General features: G+C 34.4%; 1 protein-coding gene across 6 annotated transcripts in view; it reads left to right on the forward strand.

Moving 5' to 3' along the window:
- The window catches only part of PHKB (phosphorylase kinase regulatory subunit beta), a 100,598-nt gene that overhangs the window by 10,472 nt on the left and 63,379 nt on the right, over nt 1–26,747 (forward strand). For 5 of the 6 annotated variants that reach the window (XM_067302548.1, XM_067302549.1, XM_067302550.1 and 2 more), the window contains 6 exons: nt 24–113; nt 2,617–2,755; nt 7,405–7,504; nt 11,237–11,344; nt 13,406–13,486; nt 21,377–21,492. In XM_067302548.1, the coding sequence (XP_067158649.1) occupies nt 24–113; nt 2,617–2,755; nt 7,405–7,504; nt 11,237–11,344; nt 13,406–13,486; nt 21,377–21,492 (634 nt within the window). Of the gene's footprint in view, nt 1–23; nt 114–2,616; nt 2,756–7,404; nt 7,505–7,961; nt 8,046–11,236; nt 11,345–13,405; nt 13,487–21,376; nt 21,493–26,747 lie in introns of those variants that run through there. The other variant, XM_013941088.2, reaches the window with a different exon arrangement.

The following is a 26,747-nucleotide window of genomic DNA, read 5'->3' on the forward strand; positions in this document are numbered from 1 at the left end:
TTTTCTTTTGTTTCTTTTTTTAGGTTCAATTTATGAGCCACTTAAAAGTATTGACCTTCTAAGACCAGAGGGGGAAAGTCTATGGGATAAATTAGATCATTATTATAGAATTGGTAGGTAAACTTTAAGAATTGTTCCTACCGTGGAAGGTGTTCAGTGTAAATTAGTAAAATATTTATGTGTATGGATATGACAGAATTAGCTTTGTTTCAGCAAAGTATTTGTAGTCTTTAATAAGGATTTTTATTTTCTTTTCTAAAAAGTGCAGGGATCCATCATTACAATTCCTCATAAGTTTCCTGTGATAATATAATGCATGTGTATGGATAGTTCATACATTGCTTGAAAAATCTTGATCTGTAAATAGTGTTCAAAATTATCAGCTGCTAAGTGCTTTCTCAAATGGTAAGAATGGATTCTGAGATGCACCTGAAGGTCTTGGATGGGGAGGGTTAAGGTGATCTGCTGACAGTTTTTAATGCTTTAACTAACCCAAATATGAATTGTAATTGATATTTACATGTTAAATGTAATTCATCCGTTATTCCTTGTCCACCCTTTGCAGTAGTAAACTTTGACTTTTCCTGCTTGAGGATAGTTTCCTAAATTCCTGCTGGGAGTTTGAAAGGCACAAGAAACAATGGATCGAATTACATCTTTTGCTGGATATTAGAAGTGTGTATTGGAAGTCCAATCTAGCTGTTAGACTGAATTTAGAATTCTTTTGGATTAAACAGTGATAAAATTATAGCCTATTATTATGCTGTTATCATATAAAACAGAGAGAAATTTTAAATGGAAAAAAACGTTCTTGCAGTGTGTGTAACCGTTCGACAGGTAATGAGTGAGAATTCCAGGTTATTCACTGAAACATGCGAGGCAGCTTTAGGCTTATTTACATGTTTGGAAATTTGTTTCAATTTATTTGTACTTGCAATGTCCTTAGGCACTTTCATTTTTACCTTACTGCAGACTAAGCAAACTGCATAGAGCATAGCTTTCTCCTCTCTAGAGTTCCATGTCTTTTTTTTTTTTTTTTTTTTTTTTTTTTTTAGACAAGCTTACTCTTATACCTTCCTAATGTATGTACTGTCTTGTTTAGGACCTTTTTAAATTTTGAGCTGCATCTGTTCATTTTGGATGGGGGTAGGAGAAGAGGAGAAAAAAAGATTTCTATCATTTAGATGAGCAGGGCCACTCGCAGGTTAATCCTCATACTACTTTTTGATTCTCCTAGGAGACCCCTCCAACTGAAATATTAGATATGGGATAGAACATATCCCATCTATATTGTAGCAATGAACTGTTAGTTATGAGGTTATCCATATAGTTGTTTCTGAATTGTTGAATAGAAGAGCTCAAAGTATCTAGGATAGATAATTAAATATACCTGTTCCAATATTGTCATGTTGTTTTGTTGTGTTATTTTTAAGGTCTCTTAAAATCTGTCCAGCCTGGTCTTGTAGCTATTGCAAAGACCTGAAGTTAGTAGAAATTATGTATGTATATGAAGGCTTAAGGCTACAGTTATGAAAACATTAGCCTTGTTTAAAAAATAGAAAAAGTACTGTTCCCAATTTAATTTGGGCTGTGATTGCTAGAAGTATACATATTATACTTTTGCACAGTAGAATATGAATTTCTTTCACTGCTCAGTGATGGTAACTATTCATCTGTGTTGTCTGTATTATTCTGTGTTGAGCAGAAGCAACACTGCCAATATTAACTACTTAAGTAAATGAAGATCTTATTCTATACATTACTGTAAATATCGTGGAAAATTTTTGCAGCTTTAGTTTCTTGTTGAGTTATAATGTAGATTTATTCCTTTCAGATGCATTGCATCTGCGTATTGAAGGTATGTTATTAAAGTTTCTGAGTTTCATAGGAAATAACAGAAAATTTTAGGTCCTGATCACATTCTGAAGCTCATATTTGTTAATTGCACAAGTATATTTAAAAAAAAAATGGTTTATATCAACAAACCTGAAATGTGAACCAAACTTCTAAGCTGTCCAAATAATTGTTTAGCTACTAGCTGTTTCCTAATTTTGAATTGGCACCAGGTCTGTTTACAAAGGTTAAAAAAAAAAAATCTACTGTAAGTAATTTTGAGAATTTCTTTTGGCATAAAACCACTGCTATAAAAGTCACATTCTTTTTGAAATTGTCATTACTTTTGGTGTGTCTCCAGATCACTGGAGGATAAATGCCATGGCATGAGAATCTCTACCATCTGATATCTGGAATCCAGCCAAGACTACAGGAAGTTATTGACTTGAAAATTGAAAAGCTGAAGTTATTGAAAAATGTTTATGTATCTTTAAGTATAAGTTACTGAACTACATTGAAGAGATTCTGTACTGAGTGGATTGTACTATAGTAATAGAGCCATAGAAATTGTTTTGAATATTTACTTTTGGGGAGAAAAAAGTTTCAATGTGACTGACAAAATAAGCCAACATGGAAAAAAAATACTTTTTGTATCTTCTGGCTTCAGTTTTACCTTTTGCATTCTCTAACAGGTTATTCACATTTCGATTTCTCTCTGAAAAGCTACGTAGAAACCAAAAGAAACATAAATGTTATTAATACTACCTTTTTTCACTTTTGCAGTTAAGTCAACGTTGCTACTCTACCAAAGCCCAACCACAGGTCTATTTCCTACAAAGACGTATGGGGATAACCGAAAGGCAAAAGTGCAAGACAGTCTTTACTGTGCTGCATGTGCCTGGGCATTAGCCCTTGCTTACAGGTGAATAATGTCTAAATTCACATCTCTGCCACATTACTTTCTGTTATGCAATATCCTGGGAATGTTTTAAGAGACAAAGCTTTATCAAAAATAGCTTTGTAAACCTGTAGAGATGGTACACATTTCTGAATCTCATTAAAAATATTTGCATAGTTGCTAAACTAAAAATGTCACTCCACTTCCCATAAGTAAACAGATGTTTTCATATAATTTCATTGGAACCAATATTCTGAAACAGTGGAATTAACCCAAGCTTTAAAAAATAAAGGTTATTGCAGCAAACTGTACTCGAGGAATACTCCTGCTCTTTGTAAATGTAGAAGGAGGGTTGAGAGCAGAAACTGATGTTACAGGTGGTAACAATCGGAGTACTCACAGGAGATAGAATCCTTGAACACTAAGAAATAAAGATTTGGGAAATAACAGGACTATGCTTGGTAGGAACTAAGAGCTTGAGACTGCCCAAACAAAAAGATATTTGTTTGGGTTTTGTCGTATGTTGACTTACTAAGGTTTTTTCCTTTTTCCTGTTGCCTCCCTTCCACTCCATTTGTCCATAATTCCACTCTAATTATGTGTGTGTTCATTTCTTAGCCCTAGTGTATTAACTGTTAAGTGGTACAGACTCATCAAGATCTACGGGTTTAGTTATACTTGCATTAGTATTCTAATTATCAGTCTATATTCTTTTCTAATTTTTTAGGTTCACTTTCTGTAAGAATTCCTGTAGCTTGTTGTTAATGTGTGATGCTAGTTTGTTTTCTATGGCTACATTTACAATAACAAGTAATTTGGCTCAGTAGGAATGCATCAGTGACTTTAATCAGTTGGTCCTGAGGCCCCTATTCCTACACCATGTGCATTTTGAAGGTTTTACTTCAGACTGGGTATAGTCTAGCTTCCGAGACCAAACATTCCCCCCTCCCACCCGCCATTCCCTGCCCCGCCATTCCCTGCCCCGCCATTCCCTGCCCCGCCATTCCCTGCCCCGCCATTCCCTGCCCCGCCATTCCCTGCCCCGCCATTCCCTGCCCCGCCATTCCCTGCCCCGCCATTCCCTGCCCCGCCATTCCCTGCCCCGCCATTCCCTGCCCCGCCATTCCCTGCCCCGCCATTCCCTGCCCCATGCATATAATTCAGAGCTGTTCAAAGGACTAATCATTAATTTCGACCTTTTGTTAGAAGACTGCAGGAGTTAGAGAGATTAGAGCACATTCCTTGTAGTTTAGTTTATTCCAAGAGGAATCTATTTTGTGGGCACTGAAGCTGCTTTGTGTATCAAACCAACAGGTGATAAGTGGGGATGATTAGGGGATTCCCTTCAAAGTTGCAGTGCTGGTTCAGACTAAAATGCTAACTAATACAGGCACAGCCTACCTTGAAATTCGGATCCGAATCAGAGTTTTCAGTATGCTCTGTCAGTGTCTATAACTTTTCTTTGCTTACAGTTCTTTCTTCACTGCTTACTATTATTACAGATTTGATTCAGTTAAAATATTTAGTGTTTTAAAGTTGTTGCTTTTTCCTGATGACAGAATCATGGAATCAGTGAAAATAAGTGGATTTCTATTTTATTTTACATATTTAATGTCCTCTGCATTTGCTTTCTTAAATGAGTTTTACATTTAATAACTTAATGACATTCCATTTCTTAAGTTTCCATGTTTTGATGGTAGAACAAAAATCTGCAAAAACATAACGATTCAAAATGTTACCAAAAATATGTAAGTTATAGGTATAAGTTGTTAAACTTTCTGTGGAACTAGGGAATTTGGTTGGATGAAGTTTAGGGCTTGTAAAATACAACGAGGTTCACAACTCACGTTGCAATGACTTACTGTTCTTTTCCAGAACTCTTTAGTATGACTGACTTGATGGGAAAAGTATAGTACCAGTTCTACTTAGACTTTAAAAAATTGTGTTTGTTAGCCATTTTTTAAGCAATGGTAGTCTTTTCAAAATGTATCCTGTGGTTTTAATCCTGATAATGGTAAATATTTTTTACATTACTCTGAAATTGATCACCTGTGAAGGATTTTACGAAGTTTCCATTCCTAAATGGTTTGCTTGCATTGTAATCTTAGTAAGATTATTATTTACACAGTAGCAGCAATCTTAACACCCAGACTAAACTACCAGATATTTTGGAATATTGTTATTTCTGACAATACAAAAGAAGTGGGAAGAAAAAAAAATTTGTATTTGTTCCTAAGCAAAAGTTTTTTTCACAGCTTTATAGGAGGTCTTAGTTTTCATCATTTTGGTTTCCTTTCATCTGCTTGATAGTTAAGTTGATGGCCCCTTGATTTCTGTGATGTTATCTTCTCAAGGTGTTAAGCAGTAGCTTTTGATAAGAAAATGGATAGGCTTGACAAACAATGCTCCAATAGATTTAATTTAAATTTTTTACTGTATCAACTGTTAGTTCTTTTTGTTCTTTTTCATTGCTGTCTCATTGGAGAAGTAGGTTAGGAATTTGTGCAGTTTAGTAAGACTTTAAGAATCTTTGGAGAGTTACTTCCCATAGTATTTTATTCATAAGTCCTTCTGCTTTAGGCATAATTAGTATGTAAATTGCTTTTCAGGGTTTAGAATTCCTTCTCTTTTTTCCTTGCTTTTTCCCACTTCCACTCTCACCCAAAAAAATACAGTAAAGGTGGCGATAATTCAAATCCAGTGTTTTTAAGAAAGAAGACCGACATGCAAATATTGGGTAATTTACTCTCATGTAGTGAGTTAGTAATCACTTTCTTTGACAAAATTCTAGTATATTTTGCAGAAGGAGAGCCAGAAATAGTAGGTGGGGCTACCGCTGAAGATGATCTGTTTAGTGGGCAAAAAGTTTAGCGTTTCTTTTCTGTCTCTACTTACTGCTTTAGATTCTATACCTTTGAAACTAATGTGAAAAAACCCCAGTTATTAAAAATTGTTGGACTTCTAAGACATTTTGTTTCAAAATGAGGCTTTTTGAAAGAGAAGACATGCTTAGAGGGATCTTTTTTGTAATTACTGGTCTGCACTTACTTCCAAAGATAATAAACAAAACCCAAACTTTTAGCCATTTAACACCAATTTAGGGTTTGGCATTAATTAATTTAGGATTTGACAGTATCTTGAAGGTACTGTGTGTGATATTTTAGTGAATTTCAAAATTTTGAGAAATTAAGATTCAGAATATGTGAATGTTACTTTCATTTCATTGTATTGAAATCTTTACATCTTTTAATTCTTTCTGTGCATTGGAATAAAAGCATTTAAACAGAAAAATTTTAGGAGGAAGAATAAAAAGTGAAGAGGTGATTTTTCTGAAGCCTCGTGGAAAAGAGCGTGGGACAGCTTTGCCTGAGTTACATAGTCTTTAATTCCCATTATTTAGAATCATACCAGATGGTAAGAAATCTTGCATTTGAAGGAAGGGAAAAGTGGCATGATAAATAGTTTGTGTGTTACTTCTGCTTATGCTCAAAACAGGGTCCCACACTAGTTGCTGCACAACCAATTTGCTTTGATAGGCAAAGGTCAAAGATTTAAATATATGGCTAAAATCAGAAGTGAGCCAAGGCACAGGACTCACTGTGGAAGTCTGCATTATCTTCTGTATGCAGATTACTATGCCTGACTTAAACCAGTGCTGGTGTTCACTTTTATAAAGGCTGCATTCCTTGAGAGCACATTAAGAAAATAAATGCTGCTTTTGAAAGTAGAAGAGAGAAAAACCTAGGTTTTTGCACATGAGAAAGCTCTGAAGTTTCAGCATTTCTTACTGCTCTTTGAAGTTATAATAATGTTGAGAATAAATCCTACCAGTCCAAAACAAAAACAAAAAACAAAAAACAAACCCCAAAACAAAAAAGACTCATTTTGTATTATCTGGTTTCATTCATTTTTTTGCTTGTTTGAACCTTATAATTGAAGGTAAGTGCATTTCATGTATCTAAGATTACCATTTAAATAGTATGATTTTTTGGATGTGCTATGATTTTTAAAGTTATTGCTGACTCTTTGATTTACAATTTAGGTAGCAGAACCTCAGTATAAACTCCTAACATGTTTGGGGGGTAGTTTGCATGAAAGCAATGATCAGGTTTGTTTACTATATATTTCTATATTGTTAAAATAATTTTGGTTTAGGCATTGCTTTTAATATATATTTAGTAATGTAATAGCTGTGAATATTGTTTGATTTTTATGGTATGAAAATATTGAGGTACCTGGAAATGTGTTTCTGAATACGCACGGTAGCTATCATTCAGACTCTTGTATGCACAGCTGTAGCCTATCAACATCAGGAAAGTATGCTTGGTTATGAATGGCAGATATTTTGTAGAATAAAAGAGAAATTATCTTCATGTTTTGGATTTCTTGAGGAAAACAAAATGGCTTGTTATAATAGCTTCAAGGTTTTTTTTTCCATTTTTAATTTCGAAATAGAAATGTTTGTGCAAGTTGCAACATAAACTGAAAAACTTTTTTTAATCAAAGAAGTTTGGGTAGGGCTATAAATACATTGGTATGAATGCGGGTACCACTATATAACATTGTTAGTTAAATACTTAATATTCCAAAGCACTAATGTGACCTTTAATTTTTTCCTAATGCATTTCCTAATGCATTTCCAATTTGTTTTATGAGTTATCTCTCTTACCCAGGCGTATTGATGATGACAAGGGAAGGACACATGAACTGGAGCATTCTGCTATAAAATGTATGAGAGGAATTCTCTACTGCTACATGCGACAGGCTGATAAGGTAAAACACTGTAGTGTGGACACAAGCACTCAGTTCTAAAGGATTAATTAAAACTGTAAAAACTAACTTCTTCTAAATATAGATAAAATACAATAGCGGAATGCACTATTACAGTGTGGCTTAGCTAAGAACTGCTGCTTCATTTTATCAGGCTTCAGCGTTGTTTTAAGGTATAAAAGACATAAAGCCTTTTACAAAATGAATAAGCTGCAGGGCAGACTTCAAACTTAATTGCAGAAGTAACTCAAAGAAAGTATTTATCACATTTAAACATCAGTCCATTAATGATATACTTTTGATGTCTTTTTGTTGTTGTTGTTAATGTTTAAATGGAAAGATATTTGTTTTAACTAAGGATGAAGTGTTTTCTTTATGCTGTTGACTTGGTTATTGCGTCTGAGGTCATTCTCCCTACTGGGTGATCATTCCGATGATTTTGCTTGGTTTCTTTAGTAGCAGCTTTCCACTCTCCTTTGACTTAATGATGTAAATTCAGAAAGGCAGCAATACCAAATTGAATGAGGAAAGAGGGTAAACTCTTGTGAGTATACACTGAATATTCTTTAAACTTAAGTGATTTTTTTATCTATGAGTAGTGTTTTTAAATTGTTGAATCATGTTCCACTTAGTCTATTTTTTGTATATGCAATCTCATCAGATAAAAGAAACTAAGGAGTGTAGGAGAGTTAAAGGTGTGTTCTGTCATTTTAAAATTTGCATATCTGAAATGTCTAGCTTGAACCATAACAGCATATTGGAATGTAAAATTAAAAGTAATGGGGGGGCAAAAGGCAAAAGCTTTTCCCTATTTACCCTGGATATTTGGCAAAATTTTGTACACTGTCAGCTTTGTTTTGTTTGATGTCTAGCTGTGTTTCATGTTGTGTAAACTAGAACGTAACTCTGTCAACCTCAGACAAGTTCTTTGGGTCGATCTTGCATTCTCTTGTGAGGGCTTTGTGGAAGGTGTGCATGCATAACAAGAGCAGAGGTGTTCCTTTTCCCTCTCCTCCCCCCACCCCTCCTTTTGGTTCCAAGATGGTGTTCTTAACCCTGTTAAGAACTGGAGCTGGAAGGAGTAGCAGTGCAATTTTGTGTGGTCCTTTTGCCCTCTACATTTCTAAACATACAAATCTCAGGGAGTAATAGAAGTAGGGTATCAAGGAACTGCTTTCATTTCATATACCTCTGCGCAGAACTGAGTAATAGATAAAGCCTGGGGGCAAAACCCCCTTATTTTTCTCTGCATTGATAAGTCGTCTTCTAGATTCAGGTAAAAGTCAGGGTTTAGTGAAAGCCTGGAGATGTGGAACACAACAGAAATGCTTCCTTTTTTGATGTAGCTTTTTGGACCCGGGGATGAGCAAAGCTCCAAGAGACTTAACTGCTATTGTTGTTTCTTTCTCAATATAAAGTGCTAGGTGAAAGTATAAAATAAAGTGAAAGAAGAATAGAAAATATTCTTGTGGAGGTGTCCACTATCATTTGCTTGAAGAATCCAGAGCACATTCCTTGACTAATAGAACTTAAATAGTTAAAAATGTGTGAAAATGTGATATATATATATATATATATATTTTTTTTAATAATACTCCATCTAAAAACTTGCAAGGTTTTGTGTTGTTTGGTGTATTTTTTTTTATTTTTTCCCTGCCCAGCTAGTCAGTTTCTGAGAAACAAATTTGAAGATGTGCTTTTAATCAAGTATACAAAGTTACTGAACAAGATGAAGTGAAACTGTTAAAAATTATCAAGATTATGAGCAGTTATCCTGAAGAAGCAAAGATTTGTTTCATAAATGTAGTCATTTGCTTACCCTTAAGTGTTTTTCTTGTTTGTTTGTTTTTTGTTTTATGTTGTGCTCGTTTCTAAAAGGCAACTCTTGTCTTGGTATCAGGGGATAGAAGTGTAAAGGGAGACTGTGTTCTTTTATAATCGCTTTTATGTTTAAGATCTGCAACTAGCTTTGTGATTTTGTAGATTTTTTTAACACTGCTTGTATTTTTATCAAATAGTTATATATCTTCTAAAAGATAAGACATAAAAAGGAGAAAGCGAGGCTATTTCATTAATAGTTTATCCTTTTTAACTTCCTTTAGACACTGGAATGACTGAATTATATTCTTTCTTCATTAACAAGTGTAGTATATTATGAAAGTGCAACATCAGAAAAAAAAAACCTGTATTAAATGTTAGATGTTATGGAAAAGTAGGTTTTATTAGTACGTTGATGGGAGGATCTATATCAGACCTATATTTTTGCCTTCCCAGGCCTAGTGCTCCTGGTTGTTATCAACAAAGATCTGTTCAAATGTTAATCATCAGTAAAAGTGCATATGTCTTGGAATTTTTTCATAGTGAAAAGATATACTATCAGTGTTGGTAGTTATCATAACCTAAAACATCTTCAGATTACAACATTGGATAGGTTTTTGAAGACTAATCTAACATGTAATATGTAGTCAAAGTAGCTTCTTTAATTATTTTTATTTGGCTTTTCCTTATCAAAATTCAGATTTGGTGCATTAATTTTGTACAGTGGTTAGCAGTAATTCTGCAGATAGTTAGATATCTATACTGTATTCCATGTGATTATTTTAAAAGTTTCATGTCACAGACTTATTTCTATTTTTAAAAATCATTTTCCTGTTACCACATAGTTCACATCATTCTAGGCACACGAACTCAAAAGTTATGTTTGTAGGCATATGGTATCAATAATAAGCAAATTGGGTGTATTGCCAGAGCTGTTTTTGCCAAAATTTTTCTAAACTTTTTTAGTCTGTTTCTTCATTGTCTCATATCTGGACCTAAATTGGTCTTGTTACAGTGGAGCTGTTGTTTTTCCCTTTGACATGCAGCGGTTTGTTTTGGGGATGTTCAGCGCAGATGTGAATAATAAACATTAAATTAATACAGATGTCATACTGTTGATATATTGGTTGTCATTTTTCACCTTGATTACTGTAAATGCTTGTCTCTTCCTGCAGTGCAGTAATACGCAGTCTGAGGTACCTAACAGATGTGATTCAAATTGGACTTTATTCTTAGAGACTGTGTATGGGCTGACCAATGTAGAAGGAAGATATATAATTCATTTTATTGGGGAAAAAAATGCTAAAATACTGAGATGTGACTTGAATAGATGATTCTGTGACAAAAATTGCAATTGTTACCTTCTACTGCTATTGAACATATGAGTTGTAACCTAAAATGTGTTGAGTATGTTCACTGACTAGTCACGGTAACTCCACAGAATAGTATTGACTTACTGTCTTGCACCTGAATCATACCTATGTATGATTCATTGGTGGAGAAGAATGTCTTATGAAGATAGCAGCGCTGAAAACGTCACGAAACTCGGACGATGTGTTGGTAATGACTGCTAAACAAATGTAACCATTGCCTGAAGGAGCTGACAATTGTTAACGTTGCTGTAGTTTTGATCAAGTAATACTGCCAGAAGATGAGGGTGACTAAATATCTATAGCTATCTGTTAGGGATTTTTTTTTTCCTACCAAGAAAAAAGAGTTTAAATAGATCGGCTGAATATTCTTTAAGTACCTGTAAAATACACATTTTGATAAATATCAAATTTTTTAAGTTTCATGTAGCTTGGTGCTCATATCAGGAAACTTTCAAATATCTGAGTTATATAGTGAATTTGTGATTGCCAAATATATTCAAATTATTGACTTTGGTTTTGTGTTTTGCCTTTAATTCACCTTTAGGTTCAGCGGTTTAAGCAAGACCCCAAGCCATCTGAATGTCTTCATTCTGTTTTCAGTGCACAGACTGGAGATGAGGTCTTCTCCTGTGAGGAATATGGTCATCTTCAGGTAAAGTAAGCGTGTGTGTGTGTGTCAGTGTAAATGAGAGTTCAGATGGTTTTCAGATAATGTTGTATCTGTTTTTTCATGATGCAGTCTTCTCAAAAGTTGTTAGATTTGTGAAAAGTTGATAAATTGAGATTCCTTCTGTATCTTTTGGTGAAAAGGACAGACTGCTTTAAAATTGACTGTGTGGTACATCTTGGTCAGAAGATACTGAAATAGCTGTGGGGAGGTGTGTGTTTATTTTAAAGTTGCTTCTTCTTGAGCCTAACAAGTGGCTGTCATTAAATAATCCTGGCAGAAAAAGTTGAAGCAGTCAGTAAAGTGAAAGATTCAGTGTAATCTTATACTGGAAACTGTATTTCTTATTTATGTACCCAGCTTAGTTTTCTGGAAGTCTGAGCAATTTTATTTCATAGGAAAAATTTAAGGTACACTGCCAGCATCTTTGTCTAGCTGTTAATTTGCTGTTCACTATTAGATGCAGTGTTTCCTAATAAAATTCATGATATGACTCTTCTGTTTATTGGTTGTTTTTTTCTTTCGTTTGCCAAAGCATTGATTTGCCCTTGTGATAAAAGAAAGATTCTAGCCTTTTATTCATTTTCAAAAAATTGTGTAGATCGCTATTTTCAGAAGATTGGATTTATTTTATTTTATTTTATTTTTTAAACCTTCAGCCCCTTCTTTGCACTCATTTGCCCCTTCTTTGCATTCTGTCTTTTTGCATTCCATAACCTGACATACTCCTTTAGTTTTGGAATTGCTTGTGAGATAATCAGAAGTGACAGTAGGTTGATAATTATTTAATTTCATGGTGCCAATGGCACCAGAATAGTTCTGCTGTATAGGATAAATGTGTTGGATTTAGAAAATGTATGTTGTGAGGAAAAATGACTTGTGGAATTATCCTAAGTTTTCACTTTTGGATTTCTGAGTGAAACTTCCTGAACATGCACACCGTATTATATCCACAGGGAAGCAAAAATTTGGGGATCTGAGGAGCATGGTTTGATAGTTCTAAGTCTCTATCTCATGGCAACTCGGTCCCTCCTGGAAATGTGAATGCAAATTCCCTTCTGTCACCACACATCTCCAGAAATAGAGGGTTTTTAGCCATGTGAAGATAACAGACAGCAGCATAACTGAAGCAGCTGAGTTGGGAAGAAAGGAATATATTGGCTAGTCGGCCAGCCATTATTGCTGTACTTAGCTCTTTTCAGTCTGTATTAAGAAATTGGAGTCAGTGGTTTTTTAAAATGCTAGGGTGTTTGGAATCTGGACATTATTCTTTAACTGCTATATTTCAAATAAAAATCCATTTTCGTTCTAGATGATTTCTCTGAATTTCACATATTGAGATTGTGGTTTTGTAGCTCATTGAAGCGAGTTATTATAAACTTTCTTTATTGAGGTCATACAAATTCTCAATTGCATAAAAATGTTGTGCAACAGAAACACTTTTTCTTTGATTCGTTAATAGTCTGACAAGATACTCATCTGTGCAACTGTTGAAGTAATAACTGTTAATAAATACCATGTACAAAAGAAAATTTTTTTTTATAACTATAATCATAGTCTGAATGTTATAATTATTCTTCTACCAGGTGATTTATCTCAATAGTCCAGTTAGGGATCAAGGGGTCTGTTTTTTAGATAAGCCTTTAATACGCTACTTCTCTTTTGGTGCTCTACTTGCTAATAAATTGTTATATATATGAATTTGAGATAGCTTGTGACTAGAGTGATTTCATATGGGTCAATGCGGTATTCTTAAACAAAATCTTTTTAATACCATTGTTTCAAATACTTTAAAGAATGATGCTGTAGAAGAAGTTGTAGAAGAGAATGCTTGCTTGTAGCACTTCTGTCTATCAGTTGTTTCCACATCACTGCCTCTAGGTTATTATTATAGTAGGATAATATTTCTGAAGAACCAAAACTAATTCTGTGTTATCATGGGACCATCTTTATTACTGAGTAACTTTACATTTAACTTGTCTGTTTATTTGACTCCAATAAGCTTAAATTTAATTATAGTTTATTTTCTGTCTTTAATTACATCAGATAAATGCTGTGTCATTATTTCTCCTCTATTTGGTTGAGATGATCTCTTCGGGGCTGCAGATTATCTACAACACGGATGAGGTACTAATTGTTTTCTGATGTTAAAACACATGCTTTATTAAGGGTTTTTTTTTTCCAATGGTTTTATTTAATTACTAACTCTAAAATGATTTTTTTTCTAGAAATACACTGGAAATGTTTTCCACTTTTAATAGCAGTCAGTAAAGATAAATGGAATGGATGGATAGTGAAATAAATGAATAGGTAATAAAGTGTTAGATATGTGAAGAGCAAATTTAACAGGACATTGAAAACTTTTACAGTTCCCTGCTATGTTTGAAAGGTACAAGGTCAAGATTTTAAAGGTCTGTTGGGACAGTTAACTTCTAGTTCTGTTATTCTGAGTTTTCACCTTATTTCAAATCCATCAGTCAATGCATACTGTCCTGTGGAATTTCATCAGTATGAATAAATAGAGTATTTTCTGGAAAGCTTGAAGGACTTTCTTCAAATACATGTGAACCTTTCGGTATTAGGAAATTCTGTCATATCTTGTTTTGGCAATATAGCTATATATATATATATATATATATATATATATATACACACAAACCTTTCTTCATGATATTAACATCTACCTTTCTAATCTAAGTGTGGGTTACATGTGCCTGAATAACTCTTCTGGAAGTGTTAGAGAGTACATAAATATATTGCCTTCTAGTTATCTTAAATGCTCTGTATGGAATCATCTCTTAGTTGGTTATTGCTTTGCCAGAATTCCTGGTTATCTTCATTATTTAGTATGAATGTACCCAGAAAGTAGGTTTGCTTGTCACAAAGATTAGACTGAGTGTATTTTTTAAAAATGTATTTTTGTTATTGGCCTGATGATTAAACTTTCAATAAAGTGCAATTTTTTATTTAGAATATTAATGGTAAATATTGATTATTATTTTTATATACTTCATTTTATTAGTGCTTAATCATACTTCATTTATTTAGTGAGGGTCTAGACTTACTTTTTGGATGGTAAACACTGCCAGGAATTTAAGATATACAACGTGAGTTAGTTAGTAAGTAAAATGTTGGCATGTTGCTTGAGAGTGGTGTAGTTTCTTTTATGTCCTGACAATGTCACATAGAATGTTTTAATGGACTAGAAAACAATCAATCCTGTTTGATAAATATATAAATATATATGTGACTTAATGTCTAGACAGGCATAATTAGAATAGCTTAGCTATTGTAGTACCGCTAATCATTTTATGAGTATAAAAATACTATAGAATTAATCTGTAGGTCATTTTTGCAACACAGTTCACCTTCAAAATAGTAATGTGTGTTTTATTAATAAAGTGAAAGATGAGTCACAAACTCGCATTTCTTTATTTTAGGATGACAGTGAAATCAAATACTGAAAGAAGACCTGTACAATCCTCCCCCCACACCTTTCTTTTTTTTAATTATCTGATCTATGGACTGTGGAGATTTCTTGAAAAGAAGCTAGAAAAGTAGAATCCAGGACTTATAATTCATGAATGTATAAAATTCTAGCTACCAAAACCCACAGAAAACACTGCTTTCAACATAAAAAATATCCTGTATGATGTTGCCTATAGCAATAACAATTGTGATGCAGTGTCAGTCCAGCCTTATGCTGGCCAACTCTGAATAGATCTTGGGGTTTTTTTTTTACGTTTGGAAGGGAAATCTCTTCTTTTTACACTTCTTTTCCCCCAAATGAAATAAGTTTATTCACCTGTGTTGAATAAAACTGATTAGCCATTACATATGACAGGAGATTCACTGGGGGAAGGGAGTGTAATTCAATTGGAAATATGTTTCTTGCCTATGAAACAGCAAATTAATGTTATCAAGTGTGGCATTTTGAAGTATTATTTGAGGAAGAATTAGATAAAAAGAAGAAAATGGCTGCTTAAGCGTGAAGACTTGGTTTTTGTGTAAGGCTTAGTATTTGATGCTGTAAACAAAAAAGAATTTTGAGAATTTGGAATATTAAAACCTAAAACTATCAGTTTTAGAGCAAGAGATTTCTTTTGGTAGTCATGTGAAATAGTAAACAGCTAAGCTACAGGTTGCTGAAAGAAAGACAGGGAAAAATTGCTTTTTGGATTGTGGGAATGTAGGCACGGATGAATTTGAACATTCTGAGGCCTGGCCATGTTAGTATAAAACCAAAGCAGCCAGGAGTAGCATCAGTACCATGTACTGTACTGGCAAAATCTTTGCAATGTTAGAATAACCAGAGTACCTGAAAAGGCGAGCACCGTTATTTCCCTTCCCCTTTCCCTTCCCTTGGCTAAGCATCCCTCTGCAAGAATGCTACATGCAGCAGTTAACTTGCTCATTTTTGATGGGGAAAGGCTCCGTGCAACCTGCCATGAATCAAACTATAAATTCTCACCCACTTTCTTTTCTCCCAAGTCTCTTTTTTTTCCTTTGTGAAAGTAATAGCTTTCTGCTGCTGGATCTAGAGTGTTCAAATTCTAATGACATAATGATGAGTCATGACAAGGAGATGGTTACATAACTTTTTTACCTTTTTCTCCAAAATAAAGTAATATGTTATTTAGAGGAAGTAACTTTAATTTCCTGAGTCCTTTTATACTTTAAGTTTATTCCACTTTAATGTTGATTTCTAATGCTCCTTTAATTTGGCCTTGTTCTTATGCAGTATTATACAGCGCCATTTCTTAATGGTATGTTGTGTTTGCATCATTGTGATTTAGATTAATTATATTATGAAACTAAGCATATATTATTTTCAATGTAGGCTATATGCTTTAACAAAATGATTTTGTTAGAATGACAGCTGCTGCCTAATTAATACACAGAAAGACTGTAATCTGTTATTTAGTGTAGAAGACCTTAATGTTTGGTACAGTTGTTGAGACAATTTCCTATAGATCTGTGGCTATTTTGCTGCATCCATGCCAGTGGCAAGGACAAAGAAATAGTTTCTTAAGCTGAAGATTTCTTTCATAACACTTAATTTTAATAGTTTTGACTGACATATGCTGATAAATGCTATATTGCTGAGATACTTAAAACTGAAATTTGTCATTTATTTATTTTTTAAATCCACATCCATGATCTTATTGCTGTTATTTGCCCATATCTTGGGCAAATTGGACTTTTTTTTCCTTAATGGCAGCCTGGATTCTAAGTAGAAAATGCAGTTCTTCTGAATGGCAAATTATGTTTTTCATTGTGAAAAAACTATCAATAGTGGGACTATATCTCCTATTGAAGCTCTTGAGGATGATTTCCTTGTCCTACTTTTTCTTCTGTGCTCAAATCTTGAATGTGATAAACAGTGGTGGCCAGCAGGATCTTTTAGTATTTGCTTCAGTTGGGAAATATTCTTGTTAGACATTAGGTGTGTAGTTATGCCATTATTAGCAAGCATATAGTCTGTATTTTGTACATATAATTCACTGGTGCGAATGTTCATGATAGATCCTACTAAGGAAGGCACTCAGACTCTGTAAGTTATTGATTAAAATACAATTTATTGGAGGTAACACAAGAAGGAAGATGGGAATAGCATAGATAATCCCTTCAAATGCTGGTAATCCCATTGTAAAGCATTGGACTGACTTCTAGTCCAGGCATGGCATGCTGCACATACCCCTTCTGTGCAGAAGTTCACCAGCATTATGGTCTGTAGAGCTCTTACAGGATTTTCTTAGAAGTAAACAATTCTATTCATTTCTATTGCCAAGCAAAAGGATGTTCGCATGAGAAAGTCCTGCTTCACTTTAAGATAAAGACAAGGACACGCAGGTGGCATAATCACCGTTGCCAAGTAGGAGCTGCCTACTGGCTCATCCATTATAATTAACCAGGTGATACGTATAGCACAGCACAGGCATGTGCCTACTCAGGTCAACTGTTATTTGGATCACTAACTCCTTGGTGTACAATAATCTTCTGGTTACGACTACTACGATATGTAAATAATTTCTCTATGTATTTAATATATCTGCACTTAGTTGTTTGCACAATTAATAAAAATTTCTCATTTAAAGATACAGAAAATTGCATTTTTATCTAATTATGAAGTGTTAACAAGTTTCTTTATCATGACAAGAAAATAAACGTACTAAAATCTCCTGATTTCTTTAAAAATCAAGCTATTTAAAACATCTAATAGCATTTTTTCCATTACAACAAATGTTAGAAAGCAGAACAGATCTAATTTTCTTTAAGCACACTTGTCCTGTGACCATTTTGGAGTGCTTCATTTATTTTGCATTTAGAAAGTTCGTTTGTAGAGGATAAACTGTATATTGAGTGCTGTAAAGCAGCTCATTCCTACTCTGTCCCCTTCTGAAATAAAGTTGCTTCGATTAGTGGTCAGAGGGCTGAACAACTTTAGGTGAAAGTATGATTTCTGTTTCCCTAGAGACATTAACAAGCCTAGTCAAAAATTAATTCAAAAGTTTTATGGCCATTTTCAAATTATTTCAATTTTGATGCCAAATAGGTGGTAGAACATGTAAGAGCTTGAAGTTTTTTATGTTAACATATCTAAGTAAGGTGTTGAAAAATCTGGTTCTATACATTATAATCTTTCTGATAAGATTATGAGTGCCTAAGTAGGCACTCCAATGCTCCAAGACTCTTTAGCAAGAGAAAAAGCTAATTTTTACGAGGTAGCAAATTTTCTTACACCCTCAAATTCAACTGCTTTTGAAAGAAATAGAAATTTCAGGTGAAGACAGAGGATATTAAGATTTACCTTTTTTTGTTGTTGTTTCTGATCTTATCAGTTACATTTGTACTGTAGAAGTGATCCATCTGTCTGATTCAAACTCTGCCAACTATGGAGATACAGTGCTGCAAAAAAATGTAATTTCCTCTCCTTTTCCACTTCTTTGTTTATGCTAATGTGGAAGAAAAAAAGGGAGAAAGAGAATGACCAAAACTTCATCTTCCATTTTGTGGGATTCCATTGCATTCTCCTGTCAGTTGTATTTTTACCTTGTCTTTCTATTGTCATATGAATTTCTGACCTATAATTAAATAAGACCAGTCAATACCTTTATTTTTTATCTCTACTTGAGGAATTAATATTCTAGCATAAGTAAATAATATTCTAGCATAAGTAAACATTACTTTTTGGTCTTTTTTAAATCAAACTGATTAACTATCAGTTATGTTGGGTACTGGCAGATGTCCCTCTGAATATGATGGTCATATTGACCAATTCTTCTGTATCCTCAAATCAATTCAGATATTCTCCAGGAGAGATTTACAATCTCACCTTGGACTTGCAGGATTTTAACATGTCAAATCTATATAAAAAACAGAGATGCCTTTTTATCCTGATGTGTTATTGTATATGGAGATGGTTGCAGTGTATGATTTTTAGGAAATAAACCTTGAATCTGATAGATTGTCCCAGATGAAAATGTGGAAGTGATTTGTCCATCTGTTTTTTTTTGTCCATCTTAAGAATATTATTTTAGATAGCAAAAGAGAAAGGAAACATCCTCTGTTATTTTGATGCTTTTTTTTTTCTCTGCCATGTTCATTGAACAACAGACTGCTTAGCAGAAATAGAAATGATGACTTAGAGATGGCCTAATGCTTTCTAAGTTTAAGTGGGATGGAAAAAAAATATATTTCACTGGAAAGAAATGTTCAACTTTATGTTTGGGTAGCAGATGCCACATCCACTATGCTACCAATGCCACCTTGCTGTGTATTACCTAAACACACAGGAAAAGTGGATGACTTTTCACTTCTCAGAGAAACAGTAACATTATGGAAACAGTATGTTTTTGATTCATAAAATACATGCATTAACAGGTGTGACAAAAGTGGCAGACTTGATGATCGGAGTTGTAATAGACAACAGTAAATGACTGCTGAAAATGTTTGTGGTGAAGGAAAGGTTTGTGTATCAGGAGCAATCAAATACTATCGAAACACTAAAGGTTTTGCTCAAAAGCAGGGAGCAACTGTTATAATGCATGTGATTCTTTGCATTTGTCAAATCAGGACTTGCCAGTAGATGGGATAAGATCAAGAATATTTTCTGTTGCTTGAATTAGTACTAGCGGCTTTTAAATCTACCGCATTTCCTCAGCAGGCACTTACAAGACACTGCCTGTCACTCCAGATTTATTGGTCCAAAAAAGAGAGTGAATGGATCATCTCAGCCCAAGGTCTCTTTACCTTACATTGGAGATAGCTGACTTTTAATGGATCTAGAGCTTGCTGCTGTTTGCTCACATACTCTGTTAGCAGAAATACACAGAGCTGTTTAAAGAAGAAATGGAAGTCATTATGTCTAGCTGAGGTTCTTTGCTAGGACTGAGTACTTTCATGTTTCCTACTTGAGTTACCCTGTTTTTCAGCATATTAAAAATAGATCTAAGGGCACAGCATGAAAGAACTGAAAAAGCCATAAAGCACGTTCCCCCTTTCTTAATTGTTTGACCCTAAAATTTTCAGAAATGATGAAGAGAATAGCAATGGCCTGAGAGAGTACTGCAATGGGCACTGTCAATTAAAGTCCTTCCACATCAGTTGTTCCTAACTAGTAGTTCCAGGCAGTAGTAGTCAGTGATGCACTTCACACACTTCTCTATTTAAAAAAAAAACAAAAAACAAAAAAACCACAACATTTTCATGTCAATGCTCCATCAATTCCATTCATATTTAAAATAACACATAAGACTTCATTGATTGCCATAGTATATTTTTGTAGATTAAACACAAATGCATATGTTTTTTGAAACCTGTGCTGAAATGCCTTCAGTTCTCTCTTGCTCCTGTTATGAATTGCATGACTTATTTAGTGGCTTTCCTTTCCTAGAGAGTGAATTTTAAACTAGTGCTAGTACAGTAGAAGATGCTGACAGATGGCTGATGTTTGGCAGGCTGTCCACATGAATGTGTCTGTACACAGAACTCAGGGCTCAGGAGGGAGGAAATCATTGTATACAAGGTTGCTTATTGTCAGTCGTGGCAACTGTCAATGAGTTATCCTCTAGTTCCATCTGTTTGCAGTTGAAAAATTAATTTAATCCCATCTTTGCATCCATAGCAAAGAGAGCAGCATATGATTATGCAAATGAATGAGCTTGATTGCAGTATCTACATATAAAATAGAATAACATTAGTATTTTCTTTCATCCATGCTGCATGCATATTCTTTATTACACTTTGCTCTATACATGCTTGATACCTGGATAAATAAGCTTAACACAGACAATCCATAATTTCTGTAAGAATGTTTTGGTACCAGCTTGTTTGTTGCGTTTACATATCCGTGATGTGAATGATTGTTTTGTGAAGATTTCATTTGGCAACATTTTTTTTCCTCTTTTCCTCCCCTCCCCTTGCTAAATGCTTCCTTTTTCTGTAAATCTGCTTTTTGGAAATCCTTAGTTAGTCTTGTAAAATAACTGTAATTGACATCCCTTGCCCCCATATGTTCTGAACACCATCACTGGTAGAAGTATATAACCGTGCTGATGACTTTTTTATGTGGTACTCTTTGCTGCTTCACCTAGCTAATGCTTCTAAATTTCAGTTAAGGAGAGAGGTAGGAAAATTCACACTCTCAATCATTGGGTATTCAAGGCTCATTCAAACAAAGGTCATTTTAATACAACCAAACACTAAATTATAGGGAAGAATAGTACTGGGCATATCTACAGAGTGGGACAGTCTGTTTCCTTGAAACTGGTAGCTCTGAAAAGATTTGGTGTACAAATAACATGAGCACCCTATTGTGAAACTGTGGCAAAAACATCTGATATGAAATAGAATGGCAATAGAATATCTGAACTTGGGAGCATTATACTCTGAAAACAATTTCAGATGGAAGTCATAGTTCTGATGGCTGAAAAAACATCTTTGTCTTTCTGAAAACATGAGTAGAAGAAATTATGCTTTAATTTTCCTTCAGTCAATTTTCTTTCTTTCTCATAGGTGTCCTTCATTCAAAATCTTGTGTTTTGTGTGGAAAGATCCTATCGTGTACCCGACTTTGGTGTCTGGGAAAGAGGAAATAAATACAACAATGGCAGTCCAGAGCTGCATTCAAGGTAAGTGAGAGAACCTAATGCTTTCAGTCAAAGCAATTAAATGATATGAGTAAGAATTCATGTAGTGAGTTTAAAAAAAAAAAAAACAAACCACTGTTTGAACTTTTACTGAAAAAATATCTGGTGTGAAAGTAAGGGCTCATTAAAGTGACTAAATTAAAGTTCTCTAAAGACTACAAGGTGTATTTTTGGAAAATTTGAAGCATAATTTCATCATCAAGTGCATGCTGAAGTAACCACATAGATGCCTAGCTATTTGAGTATTCAAATTCCAATAATTATGTGCAGCTGCATGTGTATGATTCTGAAATTTGTGTGCATAACAGTTCAGACAGTGAAGGTATGTGCAGTAGATTGGTTTCACAAAAATGTTTAGGAATTTCCTGATACAAGTAGACATTGAATCATGAGCCTAGGTTTTCTCATCTCCACTGTGCTGGGAGGAAGATTCTGGACACTGGAGGATAACCTAGTGCACAAGATCTTTTTCAAGTTCTTCAGGCTCTCCAAGTAACTGGGAGTTTTGATCCCTGTCCTATAAGGCAGGAATGTTTTTAACATTTTAGTATTAGAGTTCACTTCAATGAAATTGCTTATGTGCTGGCTATCTTGACAGTTCAAATCTGTAATCTAACCACTTGCTTTTTCTAAAATTACTATTGTCTTCCTGACTTTGACTTCTGAGGTTTAATCATAGAATTGGCTGTAGCTTCAATATCTTAAGATTTTTAAGATATCATTGATCATCATAATTGTCATGGGCTTGCAAATAATATATCTATGCTGCTTACAGTCTTTGGAGATGTTGCCAAATGAATCTGTGTTCCCATTTTAGTATGAAATAATTTTATTTAGTTCATATACAGGCATTTATTTTAAGCTGTATGTATAGTGACTTGTCATTGCAGCAAAACAATTAATTTAGGTATTTTTTTAAAGGCTTTTGTAGAGTTTTTTTTACAACCAGGAGAATTCAAAACTTCAAGAGATTGTTCTCTTTTATTAGCTTGTTCTTTTTTCCCCTCCCACATCTGTTAAACTGTCAATTGCCAGACTACGTGAGCATTCACCTAGAGAATCATATACCCCCTTCCACCTTTTGCCTTGTACAAATTACCAAAAGGAACAGTGAAACTCCTTGTCTCCTATTGTTTGCAGCATTCCTTTTATTCAATATGTGAGATTCCTCCAAGGAGAACTGAACATCTTTTAAACAGATGGAAATGTGCTGCTTGTTTTTCCTTAATATAGACTGACAATTACAGGGTTTTTTTTTTCTAAGGGTGAAGTTTTATGAGATGGACTGAGCCAATCTAACAGAACACTGAGCTGGCGCAGAAGGAAGTACAGAGCTCTACCCTAATTTAAGTAGTAGACTTCTTTGGTCATCAGAAATGGTCATTGCCCCTATTTATCTTTCCTTGTGTGCGTGTTGATACTCTGTTTCACAAAAGGAAGCCAGTAAACACTTTAATTCATTAAAATCAAGAGGAAATGGAAGAAAAATATGTATTGAAAGATGCATTTAGATACTGTGCAGGAAAGCCCTGGGTATACTGAAATACTTTCTATCCTTTGTTATGTTACTACTCTAGTATATCTGCCTAAGAGAGCTATAAAAATAATTCAATAAGTGATTATAATGCTAATTAAGGTTAGTCACAAATGATATGTGTGTTTCTCCAGTGATTATGAGCTGAGAAGCAGTCACGTGTGTTTCAGTATCACTAGCACTGGACTCCCAGCACTAAACTCACGCTGTAGGTCTACATTTAGTGTGTGCTGGCTTTCAGAGTTAAAAGTTAATTCTTACCTTCTTTATTTGAAATAAGGTGAGGGTTTTTTTTACTGTATAATATGAAGTACCTACCATAACTGCAAACTCTGGCCTGTTAGATGCAGGTGTTTTAAGTATTTACACAATCTTGGTATTCTCTCTTAGTGTAGTTCAAAACACTTCTAATAAATGATAGTGAAACACTCTGTGGACCAGGTCTTCATTGATGTATGTAAATTGTTGTTTTTTCCTGGTTCAAAGGCAAGATTTGTAACAGCTTTTATTCTAGTGTGATCCCCTTCCCAAATGGCTGAACTTCTGAAAAATTAAGTTGTCCAGTAACCATTAGATCAAGCTGCTCTCCAGGCATCTCTGAGTACCTCTGCAAAATGTCTTTGACATCTCCCATATGTACTGTGGGAGTAATGTTGTTTCTGAAGTGCAGCATCTTCATATTCCAAATCTAGGAGACTTCAGAGCCTTGATCTTGCTCTATTTTGTAGTGTAGATAGTATGCTGCTGTAGTGTTGTCCTTATTCTGGCTATTTTGTAAAACTTGCTTTGTTTTATCTAGTTGTTCTCTTTATTTTTATTTTATTTGCATACTTTGTCATGACTCAAATTCCAGTTCAACTGTACAACTTATGGATGGAGGCAGGAAACTGAATGGGAGGAGGATGTAAGGATGTATAAAGATCCTTAAGGATTTTGCTTTAAGATGGTTTTTTTTATTAGCAATTGGTAAGAATATACAAATTTTAGTATTTGCCCACAGGTATTTTACCAAGAGGGTAATTTAAAGCTATAGGTAATTATGAATGACATTTTAGTGGATTTACTAATGCTTTTAGTAATCCAGAAGTACAACTTCTTTAGGTTAAACATAACTCTAAGCTCCCTCTGTCCCAAATGTGGATCTAGACAGATGTGGACCTGGCAACTAGAAAGAAGCTAATGTTACACTTAGAAAGACAAGAAGGAGAACTCGTGGAACTCTAAGTCAGTTTGTCTTACTTCAGTCCCTGAAAAGATGATGAAACACTTCTTGAAATCCATTTCCAAACCTGTTAAGAGCTAGAAGGTAATCAGTAATAGTTAATGTGGACTTAATAACAACAGGTCATGCTTAGCCAACCTAGTTCCTTTCTATGGTGAAATGGCTGCGTCTGTGGACACAGGGGGTGTAGTTGGTGTAGTAAGCCTTTAGTAAGGCTGTTAATGCCAACTGTATTATCATTTTCATTTGAAAGCTGTCAAAATATGTGGTGGATGAATAGACTGTTTAAAGAGTTGAGAATTGGCTGGACTGGCCCAAACAGTAATAATCAATGGTTTGATAGCCAGTTAATGGCTGCTAATAACCAGAGTATTCAGGGGGCTCTTCTGAGGCCAATATTGTTCAGTATCATTATCAAAGGCCGGTATGATGAGAGAGGAAGTACTATGTGGACAAGACTAAACAGGGGGGGAGGCTGACATGCCAGACTTGAGGGACCTGGAGAAATGAGGGTTCAGCTAGAAGTAGTTCAACAGGAAGTGCAAAGTTCTGCATGTGCAATGATACATGAGGGTAAGGTAAGGTAAGATTGCACCTGGAGAGGTTCAGAGTGGACACTAGGAAAAACCTTTTCATTTGGGGGGCAGTGGAACACCAGAGAAGGTTCTCAGAAAAATTATGAAACTTGCATTTTTGGAAGTTTTTGAGACTTGTTTAGATGAGGCCATGGTGTACTTGAATCAGTCTTGGCTATAGCCTCGCTTCAAGTGAGAGCTGAAGTTGAGCTAGATGAGTTCCCAAGGTCCCCTTCAACCAACGTTTCTATCCTCTTTTAGAGGAGTATTTAAAGAGTGTTTGGGTTAGTCATGGTTTTGGGGCCATCTCCAAATAAGCATTTTTTCTGGAAATACAGTCAAGTCAGTCAGGTTCATACAGCGTATTCATTGTGGGTTGCTGATTGGAGGAAGGATTGTTTTCATTAAAATACATTTTGCCTTTAATTCATGTTTTTTAAATACTCTGTTTCTTACATTAATAAATTGTAAGGTAGAATGTAGCATGAGAGGAGTATAATGTTTAATATAAAAGCTCCTTCATATTGTCTGTCTCTGAACTTGTCCAACAGGAAGACATTAATCAGTCGGAATCAAACAAGTGTCTGAAGTGTGATTATGGTTTTGAAGTGTCTTATATTGTGTAATTGTTTAATTTTTTGAAGGCAAATTACAGCTGTTCTCAGACATTTGTAACAGAGCTTCCTCCTATCAGTTACAAATGAAACATTTAATAATCTAAGTAGTATTCGTGTGTCTGGTGAAGGGAACACTTGATATGCCATTGTAATTTGAAGAAATATTACATGATAAGGGAAAAGACAGCAGTATTTTAATGCTGAGATGTTTATATTTTTATTTGCAAGCAGTATTTGTGAGAGTCCTGAAGTTTTTAGGGGCTTTAAATACACAGACATAGAAAAATAATGATTGATCACAGTAAGTATTATTCTTATCCCAGAATAATGTCTGAGCATGTAAAATAGAAATGATTCCAAGGATATTCCATCCATATTTCCCTTCTTCATGTTTTGCAGCGACATCATATTTTCTAGATAAGGTAGTTTTATTTTATCTGAATATCAGTGATGACTGCTGTTGTGCAGCTATTACTTCTCTATCAGTTCTCAGTAATTTTTCATTTTCACTCTGAAAATACCTGACTGTGGGTATAAGAAGTGTTATAGATTACAGAAGAATTAAGGTTAGTACATAGCCCCTATTTGCAGCTTTCTGACAATTTGGTGGTTATAAATGTTTAGTTCTGGGTGTTGCAACTATTTTTCAATACCATGATACTTCATCATACATGGAAGTTGGGTATTATTAGTGCTTATTTTCTGAATATTTTTTTCTAACCCCTCAAAGTGTTGCTTCATTAATTATTTTTAAAAATAAAATAGGGCTTTCAGATTCAGAAAGTATATGTTCCTAACCATTCTTAATTTTAGTTTTTCCCCTAATGGTCTGGGGGCCACATATTCTTAAGGATGCTTTAATTTCTTAGCATCATGAATATCTCTGTGACAAGGTTGTTCTATTATCTGGGCATATAAGTCCTCTGATAACTATTTTCTTTCATTCCTTATTTGGCAATATTATGTAGTATTTATCCCAAACCAAATGACAGAAAAAGGGAAAGTTTCTTTTTTAGAGGAAAGCAAGTAGAAACTTCTAACTAGTTTAACAATATTATAGGGAAATACTGTACTAATAAAGAAACCAGAACCAGAAATCAGTTACATCAGTTGGTATCTTCTGTTTTCCCCTAGACTTTCCCATTCTTATACTTTCGGCTTTTTGAGTGTCTATATATAGCAGTGTAGCTGTTAATGAGAGTTTGTTCTTTTTTTGGTTTGCTTTTTTTCATGTTTCTGTATTGTGCCCAGTTGCACAGTGGTTGCATCTAAATGGTTCTGTTATGTGA

The sequence above is a fragment of the Apteryx mantelli genome, chromosome 10, assembly GCF_036417845.1.
Source record: "Apteryx mantelli isolate bAptMan1 chromosome 10, bAptMan1.hap1, whole genome shotgun sequence".
Taxonomy (NCBI): Eukaryota; Metazoa; Chordata; class Aves; order Apterygiformes; family Apterygidae; genus Apteryx; species Apteryx mantelli.